This window comes from Antedon bifida, chromosome 1 (genome assembly GCF_963402885.1).
Source record: "Antedon bifida chromosome 1, ecAntBifi1.1, whole genome shotgun sequence".
NCBI lineage: Eukaryota > Metazoa > Echinodermata > Crinoidea > Comatulida > Antedonidae > Antedon > Antedon bifida.
This window is the reverse complement of record NC_136226.1, coordinates 715,143-738,662: the sequence shown is the minus strand read 5'-3', so window position 1 is coordinate 738,662 and position 23,520 is coordinate 715,143. Positions and strand designations below refer to the sequence as shown.

Here is a 23,520-nt window from a genome sequence, read left to right as displayed (position 1 = left end):
GCGGATAACTCCTTGTTATTGTATGAGATCAATATTTTTTTTCTGTATTATTCTTCTTTCCTTCCTTCCTTTTTGTGAGTCGTGTTTCTCTAAAATATGTAAACATAACATTTCATAACTTTGACAACATATGGGCATTTACGTGAAGTTGTGCACCTCCTATTTTTGAATGACGTCATAGTTGCGCAACGTGACTTACGCGCAATTTTATGAATTTCAATGATTGATTATAGATTAAAAGCCAAAAGTCATTTAGTATTGACACTTTGACAAAATTTAAGTCATATCAGGGGCAAACTTTCTACGGATTAAAAATGGCATGTTTCACAAGAAGTTACGCGCGCACGCGCATTTAAAATTTCAAAATGCGCAAAATTAATTTCTAATCAACTTTTTATGCGTTTCTTGTCATTTTGAGCATGTCAAAAATTCCCACGGGCGCGCAATTTTTTACGCACGCGGTGCGCACGTAGCGTTAAAAACATATTTTTTTCTCTTGAATTATATTTTTCAAGTCTTTCCTAGTAATTTTGAAAACAATTTAGACCTTTTCCAGTTTAAATAACGCCATACGAACACGTTGAATAAGACAATTCGTGCGCGTTTTTTATGAAAAAGCTTAAAAAATCGTCAAAATTATGTCTTTTTTTAAACAGTCATAGTTTCTAAAGTAAACCGTGAACCGTTTATTTTTATTACAAAATCTAGAAGTTGATGAGTTGTAGATATCGGATCATGCATCGATAAGGCTAAAAAAACATTGTGACGTCATCGTATGGCCACACGAATGTAAAATATAGGATTTTTGTCTCTTTCGTTATTGCTCATCACATTCAATAGAGCGCATCACGCTTATCTGTATTCCTTTTTCTCCTAAATTTATATATTGTGTAGGTCAATCAACTTTCTTTAGCATGAGATAAAAATATTTTAATTTTTATGACGTCATCATGCCTAAAAATTTTAATTACGTGGGTCATTAATTTCATCTTTACAGTAAATTTTAATCTGTAATAGCTCGTAAGAATAAAATGTGATAATCACGATTAAAACTTTTTCTGGAAGCTATTGGATTGTAGATACGAATTCATGTAAACATTTTGCCAATCGGATGTTGTGACGTCATCATATGGCCAGTTGAATAAAAAAAGTCGTATTTTCATATTTTGCGTAATAGTTCATCACATTTAAAAGGGTGCGCATCTATATTTTACGTATTCAAATTACTTCTACACGTTAATATGTTGTTCCTGAGATAATTTCCTTCAGAAATTGCTATTTAAGTGTTTCATTTTGATACCGTCGCCATGTTAAAAATTGGAATAAATGGCGGGTCCCGTAATTTCACCTATTCTACACTGTATGTAATATGTATACAGATTATACTGTTTGCATGTATATACTATATGACACAAATTGACAGAATTCAGCACTAACAGCATATCATATTCTTCAGTTCTTGTCATAATGCCATAATCTTTATCTGTGTGCAATATTCCAACGTATGACGTGCACGTGGCGTTTGTCGTTGTGCGGATAACTAACTCGTCAAAGTGACGAGTTTCATGTCTAGTTTGAAATTGAGGTTATAAAGATAAATTATATATAGATAAGTTATATCTTTAAAACAATAATTAATTGTTGTATTTTAGCACCTCCCATCATTGAAGAACCACCAGAGGAACAAAGTGACGTTATAATAGGCCGAAATATACACCTCCGATGTCGGGCTATTGGTCAACCAAAACCAAAAATAATATGGTATAAAAATGGAATGCCTGTTGTGTTGGACGAAAGATTCACTATCCCAGAAACAGATGTGGATAAACTTGTGATATTGGCATCACAAGTAAGAGACACTGGTATATACCAATGTTTTGCTGAAAACCAAGTTGGCAGCATGCAGGCCTCGGTCGCAGTCAAATTCAAAATGAGTGAGTACTTGACTTTTTTCCATTATAAAAACCTGGGTTGTTATTTCAGTAATTAAAACTATACTGATTGAGATTGAAATATTTAAAGTGTTTATTATTTACTTACTTAGTCCAAGACATACCCAAACTTATATGACTAGATTCCTCCATAACTTCCTATCTGCCATGGTGACCGCCAGTCCATCTCTCTACATACCAGTCTTCGTCTCTAGTATATCAATGTATCAATTAAGTGAAGAAATTAAATTGTCAAGTAATTTAAATGTTTTCAAAAGTAACTTTAAGGCATTACTGTAGTTTAAGTTCTATTGTGTTTACTGTTATTTTTATATTTTAGTTTAAAATGTACTATTGTACCCAGGGCCCCAAGGGAGACCAGTCTTTTTGACTGATTGGGCCACCCTGGTTAAATATTGTTAATAAATAAATAAATAAATGTATGTGAGTGCTGGTCTTCCTTGTTTTGCAAGCCCATGTATGTATAGGGCGTACATAAGGGTATTGGAAGGTGGGAATTTAATTTTAAAATACCGGGTTTAAAAATAATATTTGTCATATCACAAAAAACTTTCGCTTAACTAATACTGTTGGGATAGAAATTATACAGATGTTACTATATCTTGTTTTTTAAAATTATAAAATGAGTGAAATTACTGTTTTCTTGTCACTTTCCAGAACTCCTCTGCCCTGCCCCTCCATCCCCCACCCTTGTATTGTGTTGTAAACCTGTAATCTAAACGTACTATTTTGATACTGTATAGCAATCAACTTGTAGATATTTACCTGCTACTGTACTGATAAATATATATTTTAATATAGTATTATGTAGTATGGTTACATGTTTATCAAAGATTTTTTGTAAACGTGTTTTTGTAATGTTTTTATCTGACCAATGTTTAACTGCAATAACCATTGTGTAAATATATTATTTTCACCTCTTATCATATACCAACAAACGCATTGGTTCCGGTATGCTAAATGAATCCAATGGCATTTCTCTATTCTATTGGTTCAATATTTGTCAAGCATTATTATTTTACAACGTTTACCTTTAAATTCCTATCTATCTTAGAGCTGTTTTCCTTTTCTAAGATTTTAACAAATTAAACAGGTTCTCCACCAATCTGTAATTGGATACTCTTTGATATTAAACTATGATGGTTAAATGTAAATGGTGTGTGACATGACCTTCTTGGTTCAATATTATGATAAGCTTAGCTGGCTCTGTCCTAACCCCATTCACCTCTCCATCCCCTCCCCATTCACCTCTCCATCCCCCTCTCCATCCCATTTGAAAGGTGAAAAAAAACCCTTTAAAAAAACAATAAGAGAAAACGTAGATGGCCATTCACACCTTGTCCCATTTCCCAACATTCTAGATTTGTTTCAGACTCTGGCTTATTTTCTGTCAACTTCACATCAGTATAAATTGTATCAAGTCCTAGTTTCCTGCTTTCAAACAATGCGTTCCAGTACAGTACAGTAGTAGCATTGATTGGTCCTGTAAATGGCTAAGTTTCATGCTTAAAAAGAAGTTTATTAACTTAGTTGTGTGATTTGTTTAGAATCTGGTCGACCTGATCCACCTTTTAATGTGCAAGTGGAAGCAAGTGACTCTCAGAAGTTGTTAGTAACCTGGAGCCAGTCTATCATCCCTGTTCTTGGATACGGTGTTCATTATTTTGAAACAAATGGTGAGAATTTTTGTTTGAATAAACTTTTTATCCAATTATCAATTTTTGAAACGTAGCCCATAATGACCCATTGGGCTTAGTTAACTTTTTTATTCATTTTTTCTTTTATTCATTTTTTCTTTTATTTAACCTTATTTATAGAGGGTGACCCTAAACAGCATATGCTGACTATCAAGAGGCCCTCATATAAACAAACTATACACTAATACTTACCTGCTAAGTTGGTTTCATTGAATTATCGCTAACTTTGGTGGGTAAAGCACCAGCTTAGCCAAGTAAATAATTATGCCTGAACCTGCCCAATGTTACTGAACTTAATTAAGTTCATACTTTATATTTCCACTTGAATCATCGCCTTGTTTTGCTTACTTTTTCTAATTTTTAGGCGGAATAGATAAATCTATTTTTCATGGTAGCGATCCTGTAGAAATACCGAAATTACATCCATTTACCAATTATACAATTTATGTACTTGCATACAATAGCATTGGGGTCAGTGACCCCTCAGAATATGTTTACATCAGGACCCAGCCTGACAGTAAGTGATCTTTTATTCTTTTTAAAATTTACATTAGTAAACAAATTTTATATAAATAAATATAATAAATAAATTAAAATGCATAAGGGTATACCAGTTAATAAATTGACATGAAATTTTAGCGGAAATCCAATTAAAAATTTAAAAATCCTTGATCCATCACTGACCATTGAATTTGAATCATTTAGAACCAACAGATGTTCCCAAGTTTTCATTAGCTAGCAACACAGCTACATCACTGGACATTAAATGGCAGAAAATGCCACTAGAGTACGCCAATGGCGTGATCATACAATACAGTATTCAATACAGAGAATACGGCGATAAAACATCTAATGATATAGAAGTAAACGGAAAAGAAAACGGTACAGTCATCAATGACCTTCGACCTGGATCGGAATATGAAGTTCGCATATCAGCTGCCACGATTATTGGCAAAGGGCCTTGGTCAGGATGGACGAAGAAGAGGACTCTAATTCCAGGAACCCGTCCAGGTAATTTTTTGTTCACATTGAGTAATTTAAAGAATTTTATCTCTGCCTTCTAGATGTTTTTCTTAATTTTTAACGTTATTAACTCAAGCTTTTTCTATATTTTAACCATATCATATATCATATGTTTATAATAATTGATTCCTCTTTTGATCCTCTCTTTGCATTATGGAGCAATTGGAAATATAAATTGTTTTATTGAATTTTTGAATTTAAATTCTGGTTATTTATAACCAGGTTTAATTGAGTTATCCAGACATTCAATTCTTTTTTCTTCCCCTTGTAATTTTGTATCCATTTAATGAATTCAAAATTAATCTAAATCAAATGAAAATAATACTAATTTAATAATTTGTTTACATGTACTCACTTTAAGTAGAAAATCAATATAGAATTTAAATTTATGTAATGAAATTCTAAGAAATTGTGGTTGTTATTTTGCTGAGACAAATTAATAAAAGGAAAGATTGAGTTGTTTCATATTGATTATTAAAAGCAAAATGATTGGATATTAAAAACAAGTTGATAGAACAATGAACCATTATAAGATCTCTACATTAACGAATAAAAATATTTTGTTTCTTATAACAATTTATTTCATCATTAATGTTTATCTCCTCAATAAACCCTCTATAACTATTAACTTAGGGAAACATAATAAGTAAATGGATTTTATAATCTTGTTATTTTTAACATTAAATAGATGGAAATGTTGACTCAATGTACAAGGACATAGTTCATGTTTGTGACATACTTTTTTTTAAAAATTAGTGATATGTTGATTTGTTTAAAAGCCTGGCCTAATGAGTCACAAATGTTTAAGATTTGATTATTACCTGTTTCAGAGCAAACATATAAGCTGCCAAACATTACAAAACAATGTCAAGCATTAATTTTAAAATTTTCATACATAAATGATTTACTATGTTGTGAATTTTTTTAAATTTTCAGTGTTGTTTTTTATATTATTTTAAAAAAGATAATTTTCATTGTTTCATTAAAATCAATTCATAACGATGTATTGATATTCGTTTCAGGTGATATTACAGCTCCGAATATGAGGACTACATTTGTGAATCAGTCTGTTATTTTCGTTCAATGGGAGCCAGTTGACAACAACATTATAGGCTACAAAATCTCTTATTACACCGTGGATGGGGTAAAGGCTGGTCCTGTCATCCTAGCACCAAATGTAACAGATTACACAATAACCGGTCTAAGTAAGTTCTCAAATTTGCCTTTTGTTCTTGGCCTCCATCTTCACTAAACATTTAAAATAAGTCTTTATTTCAGTCTGATCTGCTTTTCTCACACTGTTTATTTCATTTAAAAGATTAGAGGCATCACATCACTTGCCTACCAGCCTAGACCTAGACCTTATACACACAAATTCCATGATCAGGCCTAACATAAATCCTAATGCCCACCAATACACGCATCACTTGCCTACCTCGGCCTCCTGGGTGTTTCAGAATCTTTAGGCCTAACAAACCCTAATCCAGCTAATCTGATCTAATCAATATGAACCTTGCGGAATCTAAAGATTATTTAGATGATAGCTTATGTGTGCAGTTAACATATCCAAAGCCCATGCTTAGATATAAGCCTGTGCTTAAATATACCAAGCAGAATATTAACTCATTTGTATTGTTGATATATATTAGCACAGTAGAGAATGAGGTCAGATTTTCATTTGTTTTTTTTTACAATTAACTTGCGTAAATGTGTAACCTTTACATCTTATATTCAAGTCTGTGCTTAAATATACCAAGCGCAATATTAACTCATTTGCATTGTTGATGTTAGCACAGTAGAGAATGAGGTCAGATTTTCGTTTGTTTTTTTTACAATTAACTTGCGTAAATGTGTAACCTTTACATCTTATATTCAAACAATCGATCTTTGACTCCATCCTGACCAATCAGGGTTCAAGAACGTTAGTAAATGAATAATTGCAAGTGTAAACATTTATGATGTTTACATCGCTAAGGTCGGGTCAATGATGTCACTATGTATACAAGTGTTTATTTGTTATCGTAGTAGTTCAATGAGCTACTTATCAAATGCACTGTGTAAATGAGTGTAATAGCTTGAAAGATTCAATAATAAATATTACATAGTAATTACTCAATAATGCACAACAATAAACCAAATAAGGAATGAAACAAATTATGCATTATCATAGTTATGTAATCATTGTCATTATGTGATTTATTTCATCATCAGTATAAAATCAGACGACAACAACAATAATATATATATCATCATCATTATTATCATTATCATCATCATTGTTATTTACAAATGTGCACAATACTATAATACTGTACCATTGTTTTCTTGAAATATTATAATCATCATCTTTTATTTTTGTTAATATATATTCATATTTGATTATGATAAAAAAGTATTTCATTTTCTAATCTGCTCATTAGTTACAGTCAAGGAAATGCTTAAATAGCAGTTTTCATTTTATGTATTGTATGTTATTGCATTGTTGTTATGCTGGTGGAATAAATAAACCAAACAAAAACAAAACACCCACATTTATACACACCTTTCAGCAAGTTACAGTCAAGGAAATGCTTAAATAGCAGTTTTCATTTTTATGTATTGTATGTTATTGTATTGTTGTTATGCTGGTGGAATAAATAAACCAAACAAAACAAACACCCACAATTACTACACACCTTTCTGTGATATGAATGTGACCTCTATAATGATTATATTCTCATCCTGATTCTCACAATTCTTTGTAAACACTTTGTGAACTTCAAAATAATTCGCTTGGGGCAATTAAAAAGATTTCCAGGTTCAACCACCTCTATATTGCAATAGTGATTTTATAAGGAGATAATTACAATAAGACTAGCTTTTTATGAGCTTTCGTATGACAATATTATGGAAAAATAAACATATTTCTTGTCAATATTTAACTATGCTTGATTTGAGAATTGAAATTCATTAGAGTTTGATTGAAGATTGGTTTCTTGCTAGTAGATTGATTCATTTTCCTGCTTAATTTAATGTTGGTAAGGAGTTAATGAAGAAGGAATAAAAATAGATTAAAGCTTGTTTTTAGTTGATGAAAAACAATCTATCTGTGCACAGCTTGTGAGAAAAATTCTCAATTACGTATGCGAGAATTGAAATTTTGACTGGTTTATTGTGTTTTTGGAACATTGAACTTGCTGTGTGGGTAGATTGGTAAAGCTGCTGACCATTGAAGGACACTGTCCATTGTTAATGTCGTTGACCTATGATCCAACCAGTTCAAACCGGTTTTCTACTCTGATCACATGCTTGATCTTTCAATGGACACTGGTCAAGATGAACGTGATGACCGCTTTTCCTCTTGATGACGATGACAAACCTTATCAAAGTGACTTCTTTTGATACTAGATTTCCTTTTAATTTTTCAAACATATTTATAAAATATATAAGCAAACAATATGGATTACATAGATTTATATGGGGTGGGTTATTTTGCACAAAAAATTGCCATTAGCAAGGCTAGTTAAGCTGTAACAATGTCTATAATAATATATCTATAGCAATCTCTATAGTTAATCAGAATTGCTGCTAATCTTCCGTTTTAAATGGGAAATGGAAAAAGAAGAGAGGGGAGGGGGTTTGGTTGAACCCCCAAGCCCTCCTTGTCTACATTACTACAGTAACATAGATCTACAATAGTTTTACTTTATTTTTTTTACATTATTTTGCACAGTTGAGGTCACACTCAAGTTGTAAACTCTCACTTTATGCAAATCTAAAGTTTAACTTTTTTTTAAATCTTTAAATTGTACTTTGAATACTTTAGGTGGGAATTTCAAATTGGATCTTAGAATGGTCAGGGACAAAGGAAATGGCTTAAATTTTATATTAAGCGCTGGATTATTTCCTATAGAATTTTGCATTTGTTACAATCTGGTCAGGAAGCGAAATGAGAACGAGCAACAATAGGGGCGTTTCAACAAGATTACAAATTTATTTGACAATTTTTATTGACAAATAGGGTAACCGGTAATAGCATTCTTAGAATACACTTAAGTATTGGCAGATTGAGGATGGTAATGAATTCATTAATTATAATCTAGCATTTTAAATTTTAAGCAACGCATTGAATTGGAAACTATCTTTATGAAAAATGTATGTTGTACTTCAAAGCAGACCAAAATAAACATTTAAAAATTATCAACCTTAGTATGTTTACTATAAACTTGTTTATTCAGCAATAGTATTGGGCTAACTTTTTTTTATACAGATTTTATCAGATCATGTCAAAATTATTAACTGCAGTTACTGCAGTAACTATATCTTGTTTACTATAAACCTGTTTATATAGCAAGCTTTACATTGTTACAAGTGATTTCTTAAACTAAAATCATATAATGTTAATGCAGTAATCTAAATAGGCACATACTTATATTATTAAGAGTGCTTATATACACTTTTTAGTTGTTAAGCCAATCATTAAACTCAGGTCAAAGGTCGTGCCCACGCATGAATTCTGTAAATTCGGAAAAGAATTGTTAATTTTTAATTGTGCTTTTGTAGTTAATAACTAGGAATGAAAATATCGGATTCCTAACGCTCGTTAATTTGAATATTAAAATAATCGTGTAGGAGTTTATGCATGGGATAGCTCATATTGTAATTGAACAGTTCGAAAAGCAGGTATAGAAAACTGCTTATTACAACCTTGAAAATACCACATTCAATTTGATATTTACAAACAATGTTTCTTATGAATATTCATTAATTCCAAATAAAGTTTTTATGATAATTTGATTTTTTTATATAGTTTACCAGATGTTGTTTCTCAAGATTAATTTTATGATGGTATTTTTAATTTATTCTAATTTTATTTAAAAACATATTTATACAGGATAAAAATAACATATCAGGTATAGATATTTCACCTGTTTTACATGATGGTCCTGTTTTTAGAGCAATAGATTAAAGGCATTCATAAAAAGACATTAAAAAACTTTAAAATCACAATACAAAGACAGGTAATATTACAATGTTTTAAAAAGAAGTGAAAATTAAAGGGATATTAAAACATGTTTACAGACAGTATAGAAATATAAATAGTGAATATAGAAAATAAAACTGACTTCTTGCGCATTTTGCGTTTTTCTAACGTTTGTTTTGCGATGAAATAGTATGTGAATGAACATTTAAACCCCATTTTCTTGCCAGCAGAACGGAAAATAACGATTCAATTGTAATCGTGAAAGAAGCTGAACGATTTTCAGCTGTTGGTCTTTCATTATCTTTTCAGTTTAATTAAAGTTTCTAAGAATTATTTTAATCAGAGTCAACAACAAAGAGTTAATTGATAACATGAGCACTTCTGTTGGATGTAAACTCAAATATGATTTGTACTATGCATGCTTTACTCTAGTGCATGTAAATACAGATATAATGACTTGGAATAGTGTAATATTTTGATTATTTGCATCACCTAGTTTCATCCCAATCATAAATTGACCTTTTCTTTGGTTGTTTGGCTGCTTGATGTCTATTTATAAATTGTTTTAAGATCTATTTTATACTGCTAATGTATTTCAATTATTACATTCTCATTTTGAGGCAATTGAATTACAAACTGTAGGTGTTGAAATCTATAGTCTACATTTCTGGACTTTCTCCCACCGCAGCAGCGGCGGCCATCTTCTGGACACCTGTGATTTTCATCATGCATCCATCATAATCAGTAACTGACCATTGGTATTAGTAGGTCAGCTAGGCCGCTGGCCATACCAGTATTTAGCGATGACAACAGTTTACTCAGCAAGGGGTCATACCATTCCAAAATTCTATGAATACAATATTGACATTTTAATGTGGTATGAATAAAATAAGAATACTATTTTCTATTCTTCTTTAAGATTTAGAATTTAATTTTAACAAAATCTAATTTTAATTTTTGCATCTATATTAAAACATGTTTTCAAAATATTTTATTATTTGGTGTCGTGGTGAGTCCAGATTTCAGACTAGGGAGTACATGAATACAAATTAAAACAGTATACCAAAATTTAAACAGTAAAAGCCTACTAAAAGGACACATTCAGGACCCTAAAAAATGTCCCTTTATTAGATGTGTCCCTGAATAGGGGTGTCCCAAAGATTATATTTAAATATACCAACAATATGTTGTGAAGAGGTTTTTATTCTATCTTCTTATTTTGATATTCTGATTTTAGAGTAGACCCTCCTTTGTAACATTCGTATTCAGAGGATATCCGTGTTAGGAGGACACTTTCATGTGAAATCAAATGTTGAAAATTTAGTTTTAAGACTAACTGCCAACCTACTCATTGGACACCCTTGTGGTACTTTGTTGGGTCTTGAATGCATCCCCCTTAATGGGGGTTTACTGTATTTGAAACACGAAAGGATATTCTGGTTTTTAGATAATCTGCTTGAATAACCACAATAGAAAGTAAATTGCAACAACTTTCACATTGACAATGAATATAAATTCTAAACCTATTCATTGCATAAATAAGAACTTATAAATAAATAATCATATATCGCGATTTATTAGCTATTATAAATATGAATAGAAGACTAAATTAAAGAAGGCAATAAAGCCAGTCTTATTTCACCATCTGCTAATATGCTGCTACATTTATAATTATTCTTCGTTGGGAATGCGATATTAGTAGTGATTAGCCTGTCAAAGGTTTTGTTAATATTGCGTGATTGTGGGTTGAATTTTAGCTTGATCAACTGACCCTTATTAATTATGAACTTGGCTGTTTGCCAAATAATGGTACTACTACTTTGTGTGTTGGCGTTCGTTTTCGTTAAATCATCGATTGAAATTCATTAGTTGAACGACTACTGAAGTTATTTATTAGAAATTGTGTGGTTGTTCATGATTGTGTGCTTTATATTAGATTTTAATTTTATTTTTCCAATTTACATTTTATAGTTCACATCATAAGGATAAAATAAATGTTACCCAATAAAGACCTGAGATTAAGATTTTTTAGATCAACGTGAACCTTTTTCTCCACAAGGTTAATGCTAGCATTTGTTTAATGAGGCGTACATTTTATTTATCGCTTCATGTCAAGTATTTTACAGTTATTTTTTTATTGAACAACAAACTTTTATAGCTAATCTAAAATTGAGTAATATCATTGCAGTAAAAATAATAAAACACTCAATTAGATTGTTTTTTTAATGATTTCAAACATTGTTTGGCTGTTTTATTACAAATGGTTGTATTACCACCATATAAATAATCAACAGTATAATTAGTCAGCTAATTTGTTTTCTCTGTAACATCAAAATAATAACAACACGCTATTAGTATTATCCAGCTCTAATGATGAAATCCATAAGCCGCTTTTGTGCATTAATGATTGCCGGACGTTAGTTGTATTGTCCGTGTTAAATGGATACGCCAAGTTGAGAATTAATTGTAATATAATACTAAATTATGTCCGCTTTTGTGAGTGTTTTGAATATGAATATATAACTAATTCATGATTGGTCACTTCTTATAATTTTAACATTGTTTATGATCTTTATTCTTGAATTATGATATCGCTGGGTTTATGGATTGCCTTAAGATATTATTATTATGCAAGCAATTATCAAAGTGGACGTTTTGAGACCACGGTTGACCTTTTTCACCCTATTAAACGATTAATTGGCTTGAATTATTCTGGAACCAATTTCAATGATTCAAATTAACTAAAAGTAATGAGATACATTCTGACCAACACCATCAGGTCAAAGGTCATCTATGCATTGATTACTTTATTGATATACGCGGCAGAGTATCAGATTACAGCCACAAATTCGATAGAAATATGCACTGGGATGAATATGAACTAAAGAACTCGGAGATGATTAAAGAACAGTACAAAATACAATGCTTTTGATTAAGTTGATTGAGGATTTATATGCATGTAATTATGGTATCAAATATTAATTATCTATGTTTTAATAATTGCAAGAGGATATTGATGCAAACTGTAAAAGAGAGGAGATGATAGAAAGTGTTGAATTTGAAAACAAACCAATTGAAATAAAAACTTAAATGGCAAAAAAGTTACCTGTTAAATAGATATTGATCCAAACCAGAGGGGTAGGCCTATACCAAGATAGATAGAAAGTGTTGAATTTAAAAACAAACCAAATAGTTACATTTTAACATGTTTTTTTTAAGGAACAGCTTCTTGAGAAGAATTACTAGCTGTAATTACAAATTTAGGCCTACTACAAACCAAAAATAATTTACAATCATGTTATTTACAAAGTACACTATGAAATAATGAAATGTTTACACGAAAGTCATAAAGGCGTGAAATTAAAAGTTTGTTATTCACAATTGTAAACATCAAAACAAATATACGTATTTAAAAAATTGAAATATCTCATAACTGACAATTTTTATTATTGTATCGTTTATTTCTATTTAAGGAATAATAATTGGTGTAACACATACGAGAGTAAAATTCTTGGATCATATCCAAGCCTTAGTCACGGGTAATAATATGAATGTATGTCATATTGGGTCAACTATCTAGTTTATACTAATAATCCAGTTATTTTAACAGCCAGTATTCTTCCCCTTCTCAGAATTGAGCATCAGGGTTCAAAAGCCTTGCAGATTGGCCTTGTGTTTAACAGTGTATCAAAGTAGCACTAGGTGGAGATGGTTGTACCACGGAGTAAGAATTAGTTTAATCAATGTTAATGTTATATGTATTTATATAGCGCATTCTACAAACAATGTCGTTTTTAATCCGCTGTGGACTTGGATGTTACACTTTTCAATCAATTCTTCTCTCCTTAGGGTCATGTCATGTCGGGTGTTGCCAACTACCATAGTTTACTAATCCAGTTCAGTATTCTTCTCCTGCTCAGAACTAGGGTAGTGGTTGCGTGGGCTAATACACCGGGGTAACCCTCTACTCGTCTAAAAAGATGTACTAGGTTCTTTTTTAAAGTGCACATGAGCATTTTGTGTACACTTGACCTATGGTTTATAGTCCTTATCCAGGAAGACTCATCATACCACCAGAACTAGGAGCGAGAGAGCCTCAAACCCTTGCCAAGGCTATGGTTTACGGTTCCACTGTCTTAACCACTCGGCCACTCAAATAAATGGTCAAAAAGAAAAAGTACATTGATTTAACTACTTCTGTTCAGTCCATAGTATGTACTACATATGATTTTTTTACATATATTTGACCAGCATTATACTATATATATAATGAAAATACTGGTACAGTAAGAGGCAGATTGATGTAACCTTAGAGATATAGTGATAATATCTCTATGCTGTAACTCAGCTTCTTGTAAACTATAATCTCCAATTTTGTAAAAAGCACTATCAAAATTTACAAATTCAGAGCTTTAATAGGTTTTTTTAGTGATAATTGTTATTGTAATGATTGTAAATTTGTATATAATATTGAGATGTAAAAGCAGCAAGGCTAACATGGGGTTGATCCAGGCAAGCTCTCTGACTCACACTGGCTAAAGCTCACATTTCATTGTTTTCTTAGCTTTGTTTGTTTTCTTTGAATTTTAATATCGATACTATGGCATTCTGTGGCCCGAAATCGACTTATACAATCACAAAATACAGATTAAAAGTACTTTTGACACTAGTTTAACAACAATAAAAAAGAAAACAGAAATCCTTATAGTACTTAGTAGTAACAATTGTTTGTTGATATAATATGGAAATTCAGATATATATGGATGAAACCCATTGATTGGTCAATAATCGTGGTTCATTGGAAGATTATGGCTGTTCCTTGAACCGTTCATACCCACTAAGATCAGTTTTCGGTTGTACCACATTGCGTGCTTTATTTCTAGTCACACTGTTTATATGCAAAGCATCTCAGTCTAAAATACAGTACCATGGGGTGCAACAGTGCTTGGGCTGTGTGTTCGTTAATTTGAATAGTTTATATGTAGAACACTGTGTTTTGACGTCCTTTTGTCAACCAGCTTGTAATAGGTTCAATACTCGAGCCACTTGGTGGTCACAATTGACCAGTAATATGACATGGCAAGATTATATTTATTCAGCTGCAGGAGTGGGTAATGATAATACATTTGCACTATTAACATTATGGAAAAAAGCAAGTAGTTTGGTAATAATCAATGTATCAAACTTCATTTCAAAGATAATTCAATGTGTTTATACATATGGGATTTAAAGAACCAAAGGAAAACACATTTCATGTTTGCCTATGTTTGTGTTCATGAATTATGTTTATATATTCACTTGCACTGATGAAGGGCTAGTGTTTCCCGACATTTTTTCTGGCAGTTTTACTTTATCATTTAAATTTAGCTTTTTGCTTATTTTATTTTGTATCTCCATTTGTATCCATCCAGCCATCTATACCCACATCATTGCCATTTTTTTCAGTAATTTGCCTTTGGATTTATATATATATACGCTAATATTTAGGATTATTTATTTCTTTATTTTCAATATTTAATGATGAAAGTACATTAGGACTTTATATATAGATGGAAATTATATATATAAATTTACTTCCAGTCCAATCATTTTTATTATTACATGTTTTAATAATTATTATACCATCATAAAAGTAAGTAATATTTGCACAGTATATTTCTTTATATTATAATTTTAATCCAAGTGTTCAACAATCCAAACAATGTCCCAATATAATTTATTTTGTACATTTGAAAGGAAATAACAGTAAACAGTTTTTTTTTGCTTTTCCAATTGTCTGAAATCAAAAGGGTTGACATTCAAGGTCAAAGACTGTAACCTCTGCTAGCAGGTTTCCAACAATTGTCCACCCTCCCTCTGCTTTCTGCATTTATTTATGCAAGGTTTTTTTTCCCTTTTTGTATTATATAATTCTATACACAATCATAAATATTATTGATTTATTAGTTATTGGGAAAAATATAATTATTTCAAAAGCTGTGGAAGAAATATTTTTCCAGGTTATTCATTAGAATTTACCAAAAGTTGTTACTTAATAATACATCATTGATGAGTTGTAATCCTGTATGGCAATAGATCATGTCAAAATTATCTACAGTACTACAATTACTGTTAAATAAATATTTTACCTTATTTCAATTTATCATTCAGTACAGTCATTACCATAACCAATGTGTATTATTACCCAGAAACCTTGTTTATTGATTTCATAAATCGGTTAAAGCGAGTTTTAAACAAAGTTACTGCAGTAAGTAGAATAATTATTCTATAAAAAATAAATCAGTTACAATTGTGGAAGTATATATATATATATGTATGGATTATTTTTCTAATTTTCTTACAATTGCAGAAGTAAAGGAGTATTTTACTCATTTCTAGAGTCATTATTTCCTTTTAAAAATTTATTCAGTTGAATTTTAACACCATTTATTTTAATAATAATACTCCAAATTCAACCAAATTGAAGCTACATACAATTAAGTTTAGCCTCCAAACACCAGGCTGTTCTTTATGATCATAACAACATGAACTATGAGTTCAACGAAAGGTGAACATTACTACCAGGTATAATGAACAAAATGATAAAGGTCAACAATGTCAAAATGCGTTGAATAGATTCACAGTTATGCATTGACCGTGGACTCATGATCTGCACACGCTCACTGTATCTAATTTGACTTGAGCTTGAATCATATTCAGAATAATGTACAGTTCATTAAGGGTGTCATTGGATGCCATGGACAGACTGTCAGAAGTTGTTACACTTCCTGACGTGTAACTGATGATATATAAACAATGTTCAGCATGTCTTTATCAGTGAATAACCGAAACATTAAGGGAATGTGAGAATGTAGGCCAAAGTAAAGAATAAGATGTTTAATGTTCTGAATCCAATTAAAATTAATTAATATTATGGTACAAGGCCAAATGGAGATTAGCCTATCAAAAAAAAAAACACTCTTTATGATCTAGGCCATAGAGATATTATATTATTATTATATTACTATCTATTATCTACTATCTATGTCTAGGCTAATTATGCACTATTTTATTAAACTTTTTTTATAGAGGGTCGTCCTAAACAGCATAACTGGTCTCTAGTTTGAAAAGGAGAAAGGAAGAGGGTTTGTTCCCCTTGGATAATGGGTTTATGTTATTTGACTAATCTCCTGACTAAATGATTGTCATTGTTCGGTCAAAAGTATTAACCTTTATACCATTGGATTCAACACTCAATCAATAAATACCATGTTTATATTGTATATATATTCAAATTTAATTCAATAATTATGTAAAATCAATTTGCAGTACCCTCTCCTTTCAGAATCAATAGTTCAACAAACTATGATATACAATTAATTGTTTTTATTTGCTTTAAAAGTCACTAGGTTACTAGAGTATATGTACAGTATAACCTATTGTATTGTTAATTTATACATATTGATACCTATTGATATTGTACACTAATTGACTAGATTTTGCTGCAGATAATATTTAGCTTTAACAATATATATTTTCTCTCTGAAGAAAATCATTTTAAAAATTGTTATGCATTTTGATATCACAAAATTATTCAAACTGCAAAATTGCATATTCAAAGTTTGATTTGATTAATTTTCATTTTTCATGTTTTTGAGGGATCAATCAATACATCTTTAATATTAAAGCATTTAAATATTGTTGTTTTTTATTTATTTTTTGCTAGATTATAACACTATAAGCCCAAATACTTGTTTTCATAGGGGTCCTCAGAACTTAAACAATGCAATGTTTAAAATAAAAATATTCTTGTTAGATTGTTGCAATTTGGAAAAAATAAATAATATTCCCAATTCAGCTTTTTTTAAAAGTAGAATCATTTTAAATTGACAGTTAATGTGTTTATTATTGACGTATTCTAGCATAAATATTTACAATTTTTAATAATTAATATTTTTCAGAGCCATTGTCAACATGTACAGTGAGTTTGCTAGCATACACTGTGGAACAAGAAGGTAGCAAAACTGTACAGACCATTACAACTCACACAGCATCTGGTAAGTCTTATTGTTATATCCAGGGCTGGCTTACATATTTTCCTGTCTGGCCCTATTTTTATAACTCCCCTGGGCAAACAAATTTATTTGTAAATTGGACATGATTCTAAGCATGGAGCAAGAAAAGACTAAGCAAGTTCTCAATTTGAAATCTGAAAATTATCAAATTTAAATAAGAATCGTACCCAATGTTTAGTTAGGCTTGTAGTTTTGTCTCTTAATTATAAATATTTTATATTTGACAGGTAAGATTAAATCCAAATTCAATTAAATCAAATTTTAAATTATTAGTATTTAAGTTTAACATTATTATATAGTATTGTTTACCAAAAGAGACTTTTGCTTGAAAAGTTACAAAATATATTCCATAAACAAAGAAATGTGTTGAAACCAAAATGAAATCTCTGTCAACAACAGCAAATATACAACAATGACACTTACGTATTTAATGACTTGACATGACTTGTTAGGTGAATTCATATCATTTTAAAACACATAAATTCAAACATGAAATAAAATTATTCCGATTACAAATAGAGTCTTATTACAATTAAATATCCAAATTAAGGTATCATTTTCCGCATGTATTGTTATTACTATTTCACTAATGTAAACCATCAGCGCCACTTTATATGTATTAATTCCATACAGTAAAAAGCATATGGTGTCATGTCACATAAACATTATTCAGTTTAAGTATCTTGGGAACGTGTCTAGTAGAATTTGAGATGTAATGTTTAGCTTATTTCAGTAGAACTGGACAATAAAACGAGTAAAGGTTTGCGTTGAGGTTATTGACCAGGTGTTGTCTTGTAACACTGAAATCCTGCGTGAACAGTTAAATTAATTAAAAGATGATACACATAATAAGCTCTGTCTACATTATTAAACTAATTTGACAAAAAAGGTGTGATATGCCCAAATATAGTAGTGATATGATGTCATAATGTCAATATATGGGCATATCACATTTTTTGTCATTTGTCACGCAAAGTTGTAATATGCCAAATAATTTATAAAGCCAGGAATATAATTAAATGGAAAATGTCCTCAAGTCATTCAAGAATGAATGATGGATTTCTAAATTTAAATTTATTTAAAATTATTTAATTAAAAGCCTTTCTTTATTAACCTCCTGCTGGCCTTAAATACATTATCTTCTTTCAAATTAATAAGTTGAAGAGTTTAATAATGTATATTTTATATTACCATAGGCACACCGTGGGATCCGAGCATAATGCCAACTCCAGAGAAGTTCAATGTGACGGCAGAAACAACGACGTCTGTGACGTTATCTTGGATGTGGCCATACCCAAACTTAGAAGTAACTAAGTATGTTATTAAGTACGGTGTTAGTGGCACAGCTATTGTTGATATTGACCAGCCAAATTTTGTTCAGTACATTCCTGACAGGTAAGGATTCAAATCAAATAATGCTTTATGTATTGTATATATGTTTGCATGCCATATAGTAAAGTATGCAGTACACCAATTGTTTCCAAAATTACTCCAGAAGACGGTTGTAGCATAACAATTGAAAGACAAGACATTCTCAACTTTACTTGCTTTTTAGAAACACATTCAAACCTTACTAGTGTTTATCTTATTATATACAATACAATATCATTAACAACTTTCATTGAATTTCATAAAAGAGGTTTGATATCTGATGGGCACCAGGTGATCTGTTTATAATTTCAAAATGTTTAATACCATGAGTGAATTGGTTCTTTTCAAAAACTTATTTATATTTCAATTGTATTAACTACTGATGCCATCAAGTTTAAATATCCACATAAACAGACAAAACAATGTAAATACATAACAGAAAAAACATTATTATTATTTTGTATCATACCTTTATTTGCATTGTAGGCATAATATAAAAGAGAGAGTGACCATAGATGGACTTGAACCATCTAAATGGTATACATTCGCTCTTCAAGCCGAAGGTGAAGAAAGTGTTAGTAGCTTTAGTCAACAGGTCAACTGCCGCACACCACAAAATAGTAAGTTACATTAGCTAGTTTTAGCTTATGGAAATATTTGTATTAAAGATGTTAGGGTAGGTTACATTATGAGAGGAGCTATTGATGCTGGCTGACTGGAATATCTTCAGGTTTTATTTATAGAAGTATGTATAACTATTAAGAAGCTTTTGATTTGCGTCTACCTATACTTTTGTCATCTGTCAGAGTTTTTTCAAATGCAAATGTTTTCTGTGTTAAATGTTATTACATTATGATAAATAAATGATTGATAAAGTTTATCCAATTGTCATTGTTTTAAAGAAGGTGGCAATTTTAAGGATATTTTTAAATTTTTTTATCAGAGCCGTCATCCCCACCAACAAATGTAAATGCGCGGCCGATTGACGCTCACACTGTTGAGATGCGATGGCATCCACCTGCGGAGCCAAATGGTCCAATATTAACGTACATCATTATGTACAATGTGAATGAAAGCCAGCCAGATGAACAGTGGCTCAAACAAGAAAAGACATATGATGAAGGTAAGAAAATATTGAGACAAGTGAACAGCAATTGGCAGAGTGTAAAAGTCCTTTAGCTCTGTCTACACTATCAAACTAGTTTGTGATGTGCCCAAATATTGTAATGATATGCTTAAATATGGTAGTGATACGACATCATCATGTCCATATATGGGCACATCACATTTTTTTGTCACATAAAGTTTGATAGTGTAGACGAAGCTTAAGTCTACTTAACCATGTTTAAGGTTAACAATGTGTACATAGTGTATATTTAGGTTGGAGATCAGAAAGATGCATGGAGTACAATTGATACAATCTAATTGGTTGTGTGTAAAAACTATACCAATAATTTTGTTTTGTGCCTGTCTTTAAAATGACAACTTCTGTTATGTTTTGATTCTTTTGGATGTATCACCTATGTGCTTATTTGTCTCGGCCATATAAAAGGCTTTTCAATCTGAATCTTAATATTGTAAAATAATATGTAGTGTCATGTGAATACCTTTGTATATTTTCAGTTCATCGTCCTGACGATCAAAAAAGAGAAGATGACCTTTTGACCCAAATCAACAATCTTGACAGCAATACAAAGTATTACTTCAGAATGAGGGCGCGCAACAACAATGGTGACAGTCCGCCTACGAAAATCGTTTCTGTCCTGACCTTGGTTGACATGTCAGCTTCCTCAGATGATGACGATGATGATGATGGTATTTATTCAATTTCTTACGTTTTTGTATTTTTTCTCAGCAAACTAATTTAAGTTTTATCACCATGATGATTTTTATATTTTATTTATTCATGTTTTTATAGTAAAAACATGCAGCCTGAAGGCTGAAATTGTTGATTTACAAAAAATATATTACAAAAGAAATGTTTTAAATTCCCATTGAAACGTTTAGTATTATGGTACAAAAGGTAAAAGTAAAAAGGGCCGATTTCTCAAAAGCATTGTTTAAGGAGAGCTGCAAGCAATTGCCTAGTTTTTAATTTTTAATTAAATTTTACTCTTTTTTTCAGACGATACCTCGACAAGGGTAATGGAAGATACATTGATGGGGCTTATGCTTGGATTTGGAATAGTCGTAGGGTGTATTTTCTGTTGTGTTGCAATCCTACTGGGAGTTAGGAGGTAATATTGTAATTATTAATTACTCTGTCAGTACCCACTGCTTAGTTAGGCTCAGATCTAACCCTGACTTGGTAGTCTAGAAGTATGAACACCAGGCTAGTGATTTGGGGGTCATGGGTTTGAGTCCCATGCGAGAATTACTTGCAATTTTTGTTCTCAATGTTAAATTGTAGGTATGTTAACAAGCAAGCAGAACGGTATAGACAATCACAAGCAGCAACTAACGATGCATTGGTAGAAAGAGTACGGACTTATGTCAACCAAAGTAACTGGTCCGATGGACAGGCCCAGCTAGATCAGTTAATACCGATGTTCAGCCAATCCTCACAACCTAATTTCATTGATGCTAAGGTAAGGGTAGCATTGTTCTTATTGGCTTCTTGCCATTTATGTCAGTACAGTACTTTGTATTATAAAAGCTGGCTTATTCAAACTCATTGTAGTCTATCAAAAAATGCTGGATATAGATATATCAAGAAATCTCCTTTGCCCTTAAAAAAATGTGATGTGCTCATATATGGACACGATGATCATGATCATCACTACCATATTTGGGAATATCACTACCATATTTAGGCACATCAGACTGTTGTCAAACTAGTTTGATAGTGTAGACAGAGCTTTAGTTATAGTTCTACAATTGATACAATTTTGGATAATGACATTTCAGTTTGTTTCTTTGTGCTTTGAGAAATGTAATAAAAAACAAAATGTCTTCTGTTAAAATAGATTAATGTGATTTCAATATTTTAGGGATCTTCTGATACCTCAATAATGATGCGTAACCTTTCACCTTCGACATATTCCACACCATCAACCAGCAGAGGTCACCAGATATCACACCAGTATCAGAGAACTTCTGCAAAATCCAGTGAAGATGGAATCGAAGTAGACATACATCAAGACCCAGACGATCACAACGTTAGCTTTGATGGCAGTCTGCACATGTCATCCATCAACAACATGGAAGGGTCAAGTCAAGACACTGGAATCTCCAGTTGCCATGGGGAGCAAGACAGCCCCAAGAGTGCCAGCATGTCCACCCTTCAGAACAAGGTCTGGCAGCAAGAGTCTTCTGGCACAAGCTCTGAAGAATCTAATGCATCCTCAAAAGGCATCTCTTGCGATGGTGAGATCGAGCCATTTGGGTCTTCATGCCCTACTATTGAAAGGACAATGTTTAATTGTGCGGGAGGCAATGCCTTGCCTCGGATCTTTGACATGCCACATGTTAGAGAATACACAGTGTAGTGGCAATGCATCTCATTAAATGAACAATGGTACGGGTATTATGTCTGAAATAGGTCGTCCATGTTTAAGAGTGGAATTTAATCCACGCAAAATAGCAATATTCTACAGGGAAGTATTATAATATGTAAGAAGATATTGCACAAAAATGTTTTCTTTTATGTAGCAAGAAGTACATGGCTTCTTCCTATAACTTGTCAGCTAATACCTGTGGACTCTTATATGAAAAATGTACACCAAAGTTTTATGCAGGGATATTATATATAAATGAATGTAAATAGTTTGGTGTACTTGTTTAAAACCTCTGATTTTAACATTTATTATTTTTAAGTTGACAGCTGATATTAATACTGAAATGATAGTTTCTTCCTTAACTCACTGATATATTGTAATATAATGCAAATTTTTATTGTCTATATTTAAGGTAAGGGAGAGTGAGTAGTTAGGGGCCGGTTGAGTGTGCTACACGTCTAATTGTACAAGGAACCGTGCTTTTTATTTTGTATTGCACAATACACTTGACTCTTATTCTAAAAAAATTATTCGGTTCTAAAATACAAATTATATATAAATAATATTTATATTTTAATTAATTTTAGGAGTAATTATTTCTTCCAATCAATCAACAATCAACTGCTGTGATAATGTTATGTATTTACATTCTTGATATCAGTATATTTAACATTGATATAACATGATATCATCACTATGTACACAATGTTGTGTGCTTCCTTATTTGGCATCAGGTTTAAGATTTGAGATAATAGTGTAATTTATGAAAACATCATATTTTGGTGGAAATGACTTTGTATGTATGTTTAATGTGATGTTTTTTATATGATAACTGTCCCTTGATGTGCTTGTGAAAACTGATGCAGCTGACACCTCAATACAGCTTCTACCTCTTAATTATTAATTGATTATTAATTGATTATTTCTTTATTAACCATATTTATTATTGTATATTGTATACCT

General features: G+C 31.2%; 1 protein-coding gene across 1 annotated transcript in view; it reads left to right on the top strand.

Moving 5' to 3' along the window:
* Positions 1-23,140, top strand: part of LOC144851815 (protogenin B-like) — a 35,067-nt gene extending 11,927 nt beyond the window's left edge. The window contains exons 6-18 of the mRNA XM_078709445.1: positions 1,653-1,934; positions 3,500-3,628; positions 4,014-4,166; positions 4,355-4,660; positions 5,695-5,877; positions 17,576-17,671; positions 18,886-19,084; positions 19,547-19,680; positions 20,004-20,183; positions 20,684-20,875; positions 21,186-21,297; positions 21,471-21,648; positions 22,051-23,140. Of these exons, the coding sequence (XP_078565571.1) occupies positions 1,653-1,934; positions 3,500-3,628; positions 4,014-4,166; positions 4,355-4,660; positions 5,695-5,877; positions 17,576-17,671; positions 18,886-19,084; positions 19,547-19,680; positions 20,004-20,183; positions 20,684-20,875; positions 21,186-21,297; positions 21,471-21,648; positions 22,051-22,548 (2,642 nt within the window). The 3' untranslated portion in view covers positions 22,549-23,140. The remainder of the gene's footprint in view (positions 1-1,652; positions 1,935-3,499; positions 3,629-4,013; positions 4,167-4,354; positions 4,661-5,694; positions 5,878-17,575; positions 17,672-18,885; positions 19,085-19,546; positions 19,681-20,003; positions 20,184-20,683; positions 20,876-21,185; positions 21,298-21,470; positions 21,649-22,050) is intronic.
* The last annotated feature ends 380 nt before the right edge of the window (positions 23,141-23,520 follow it).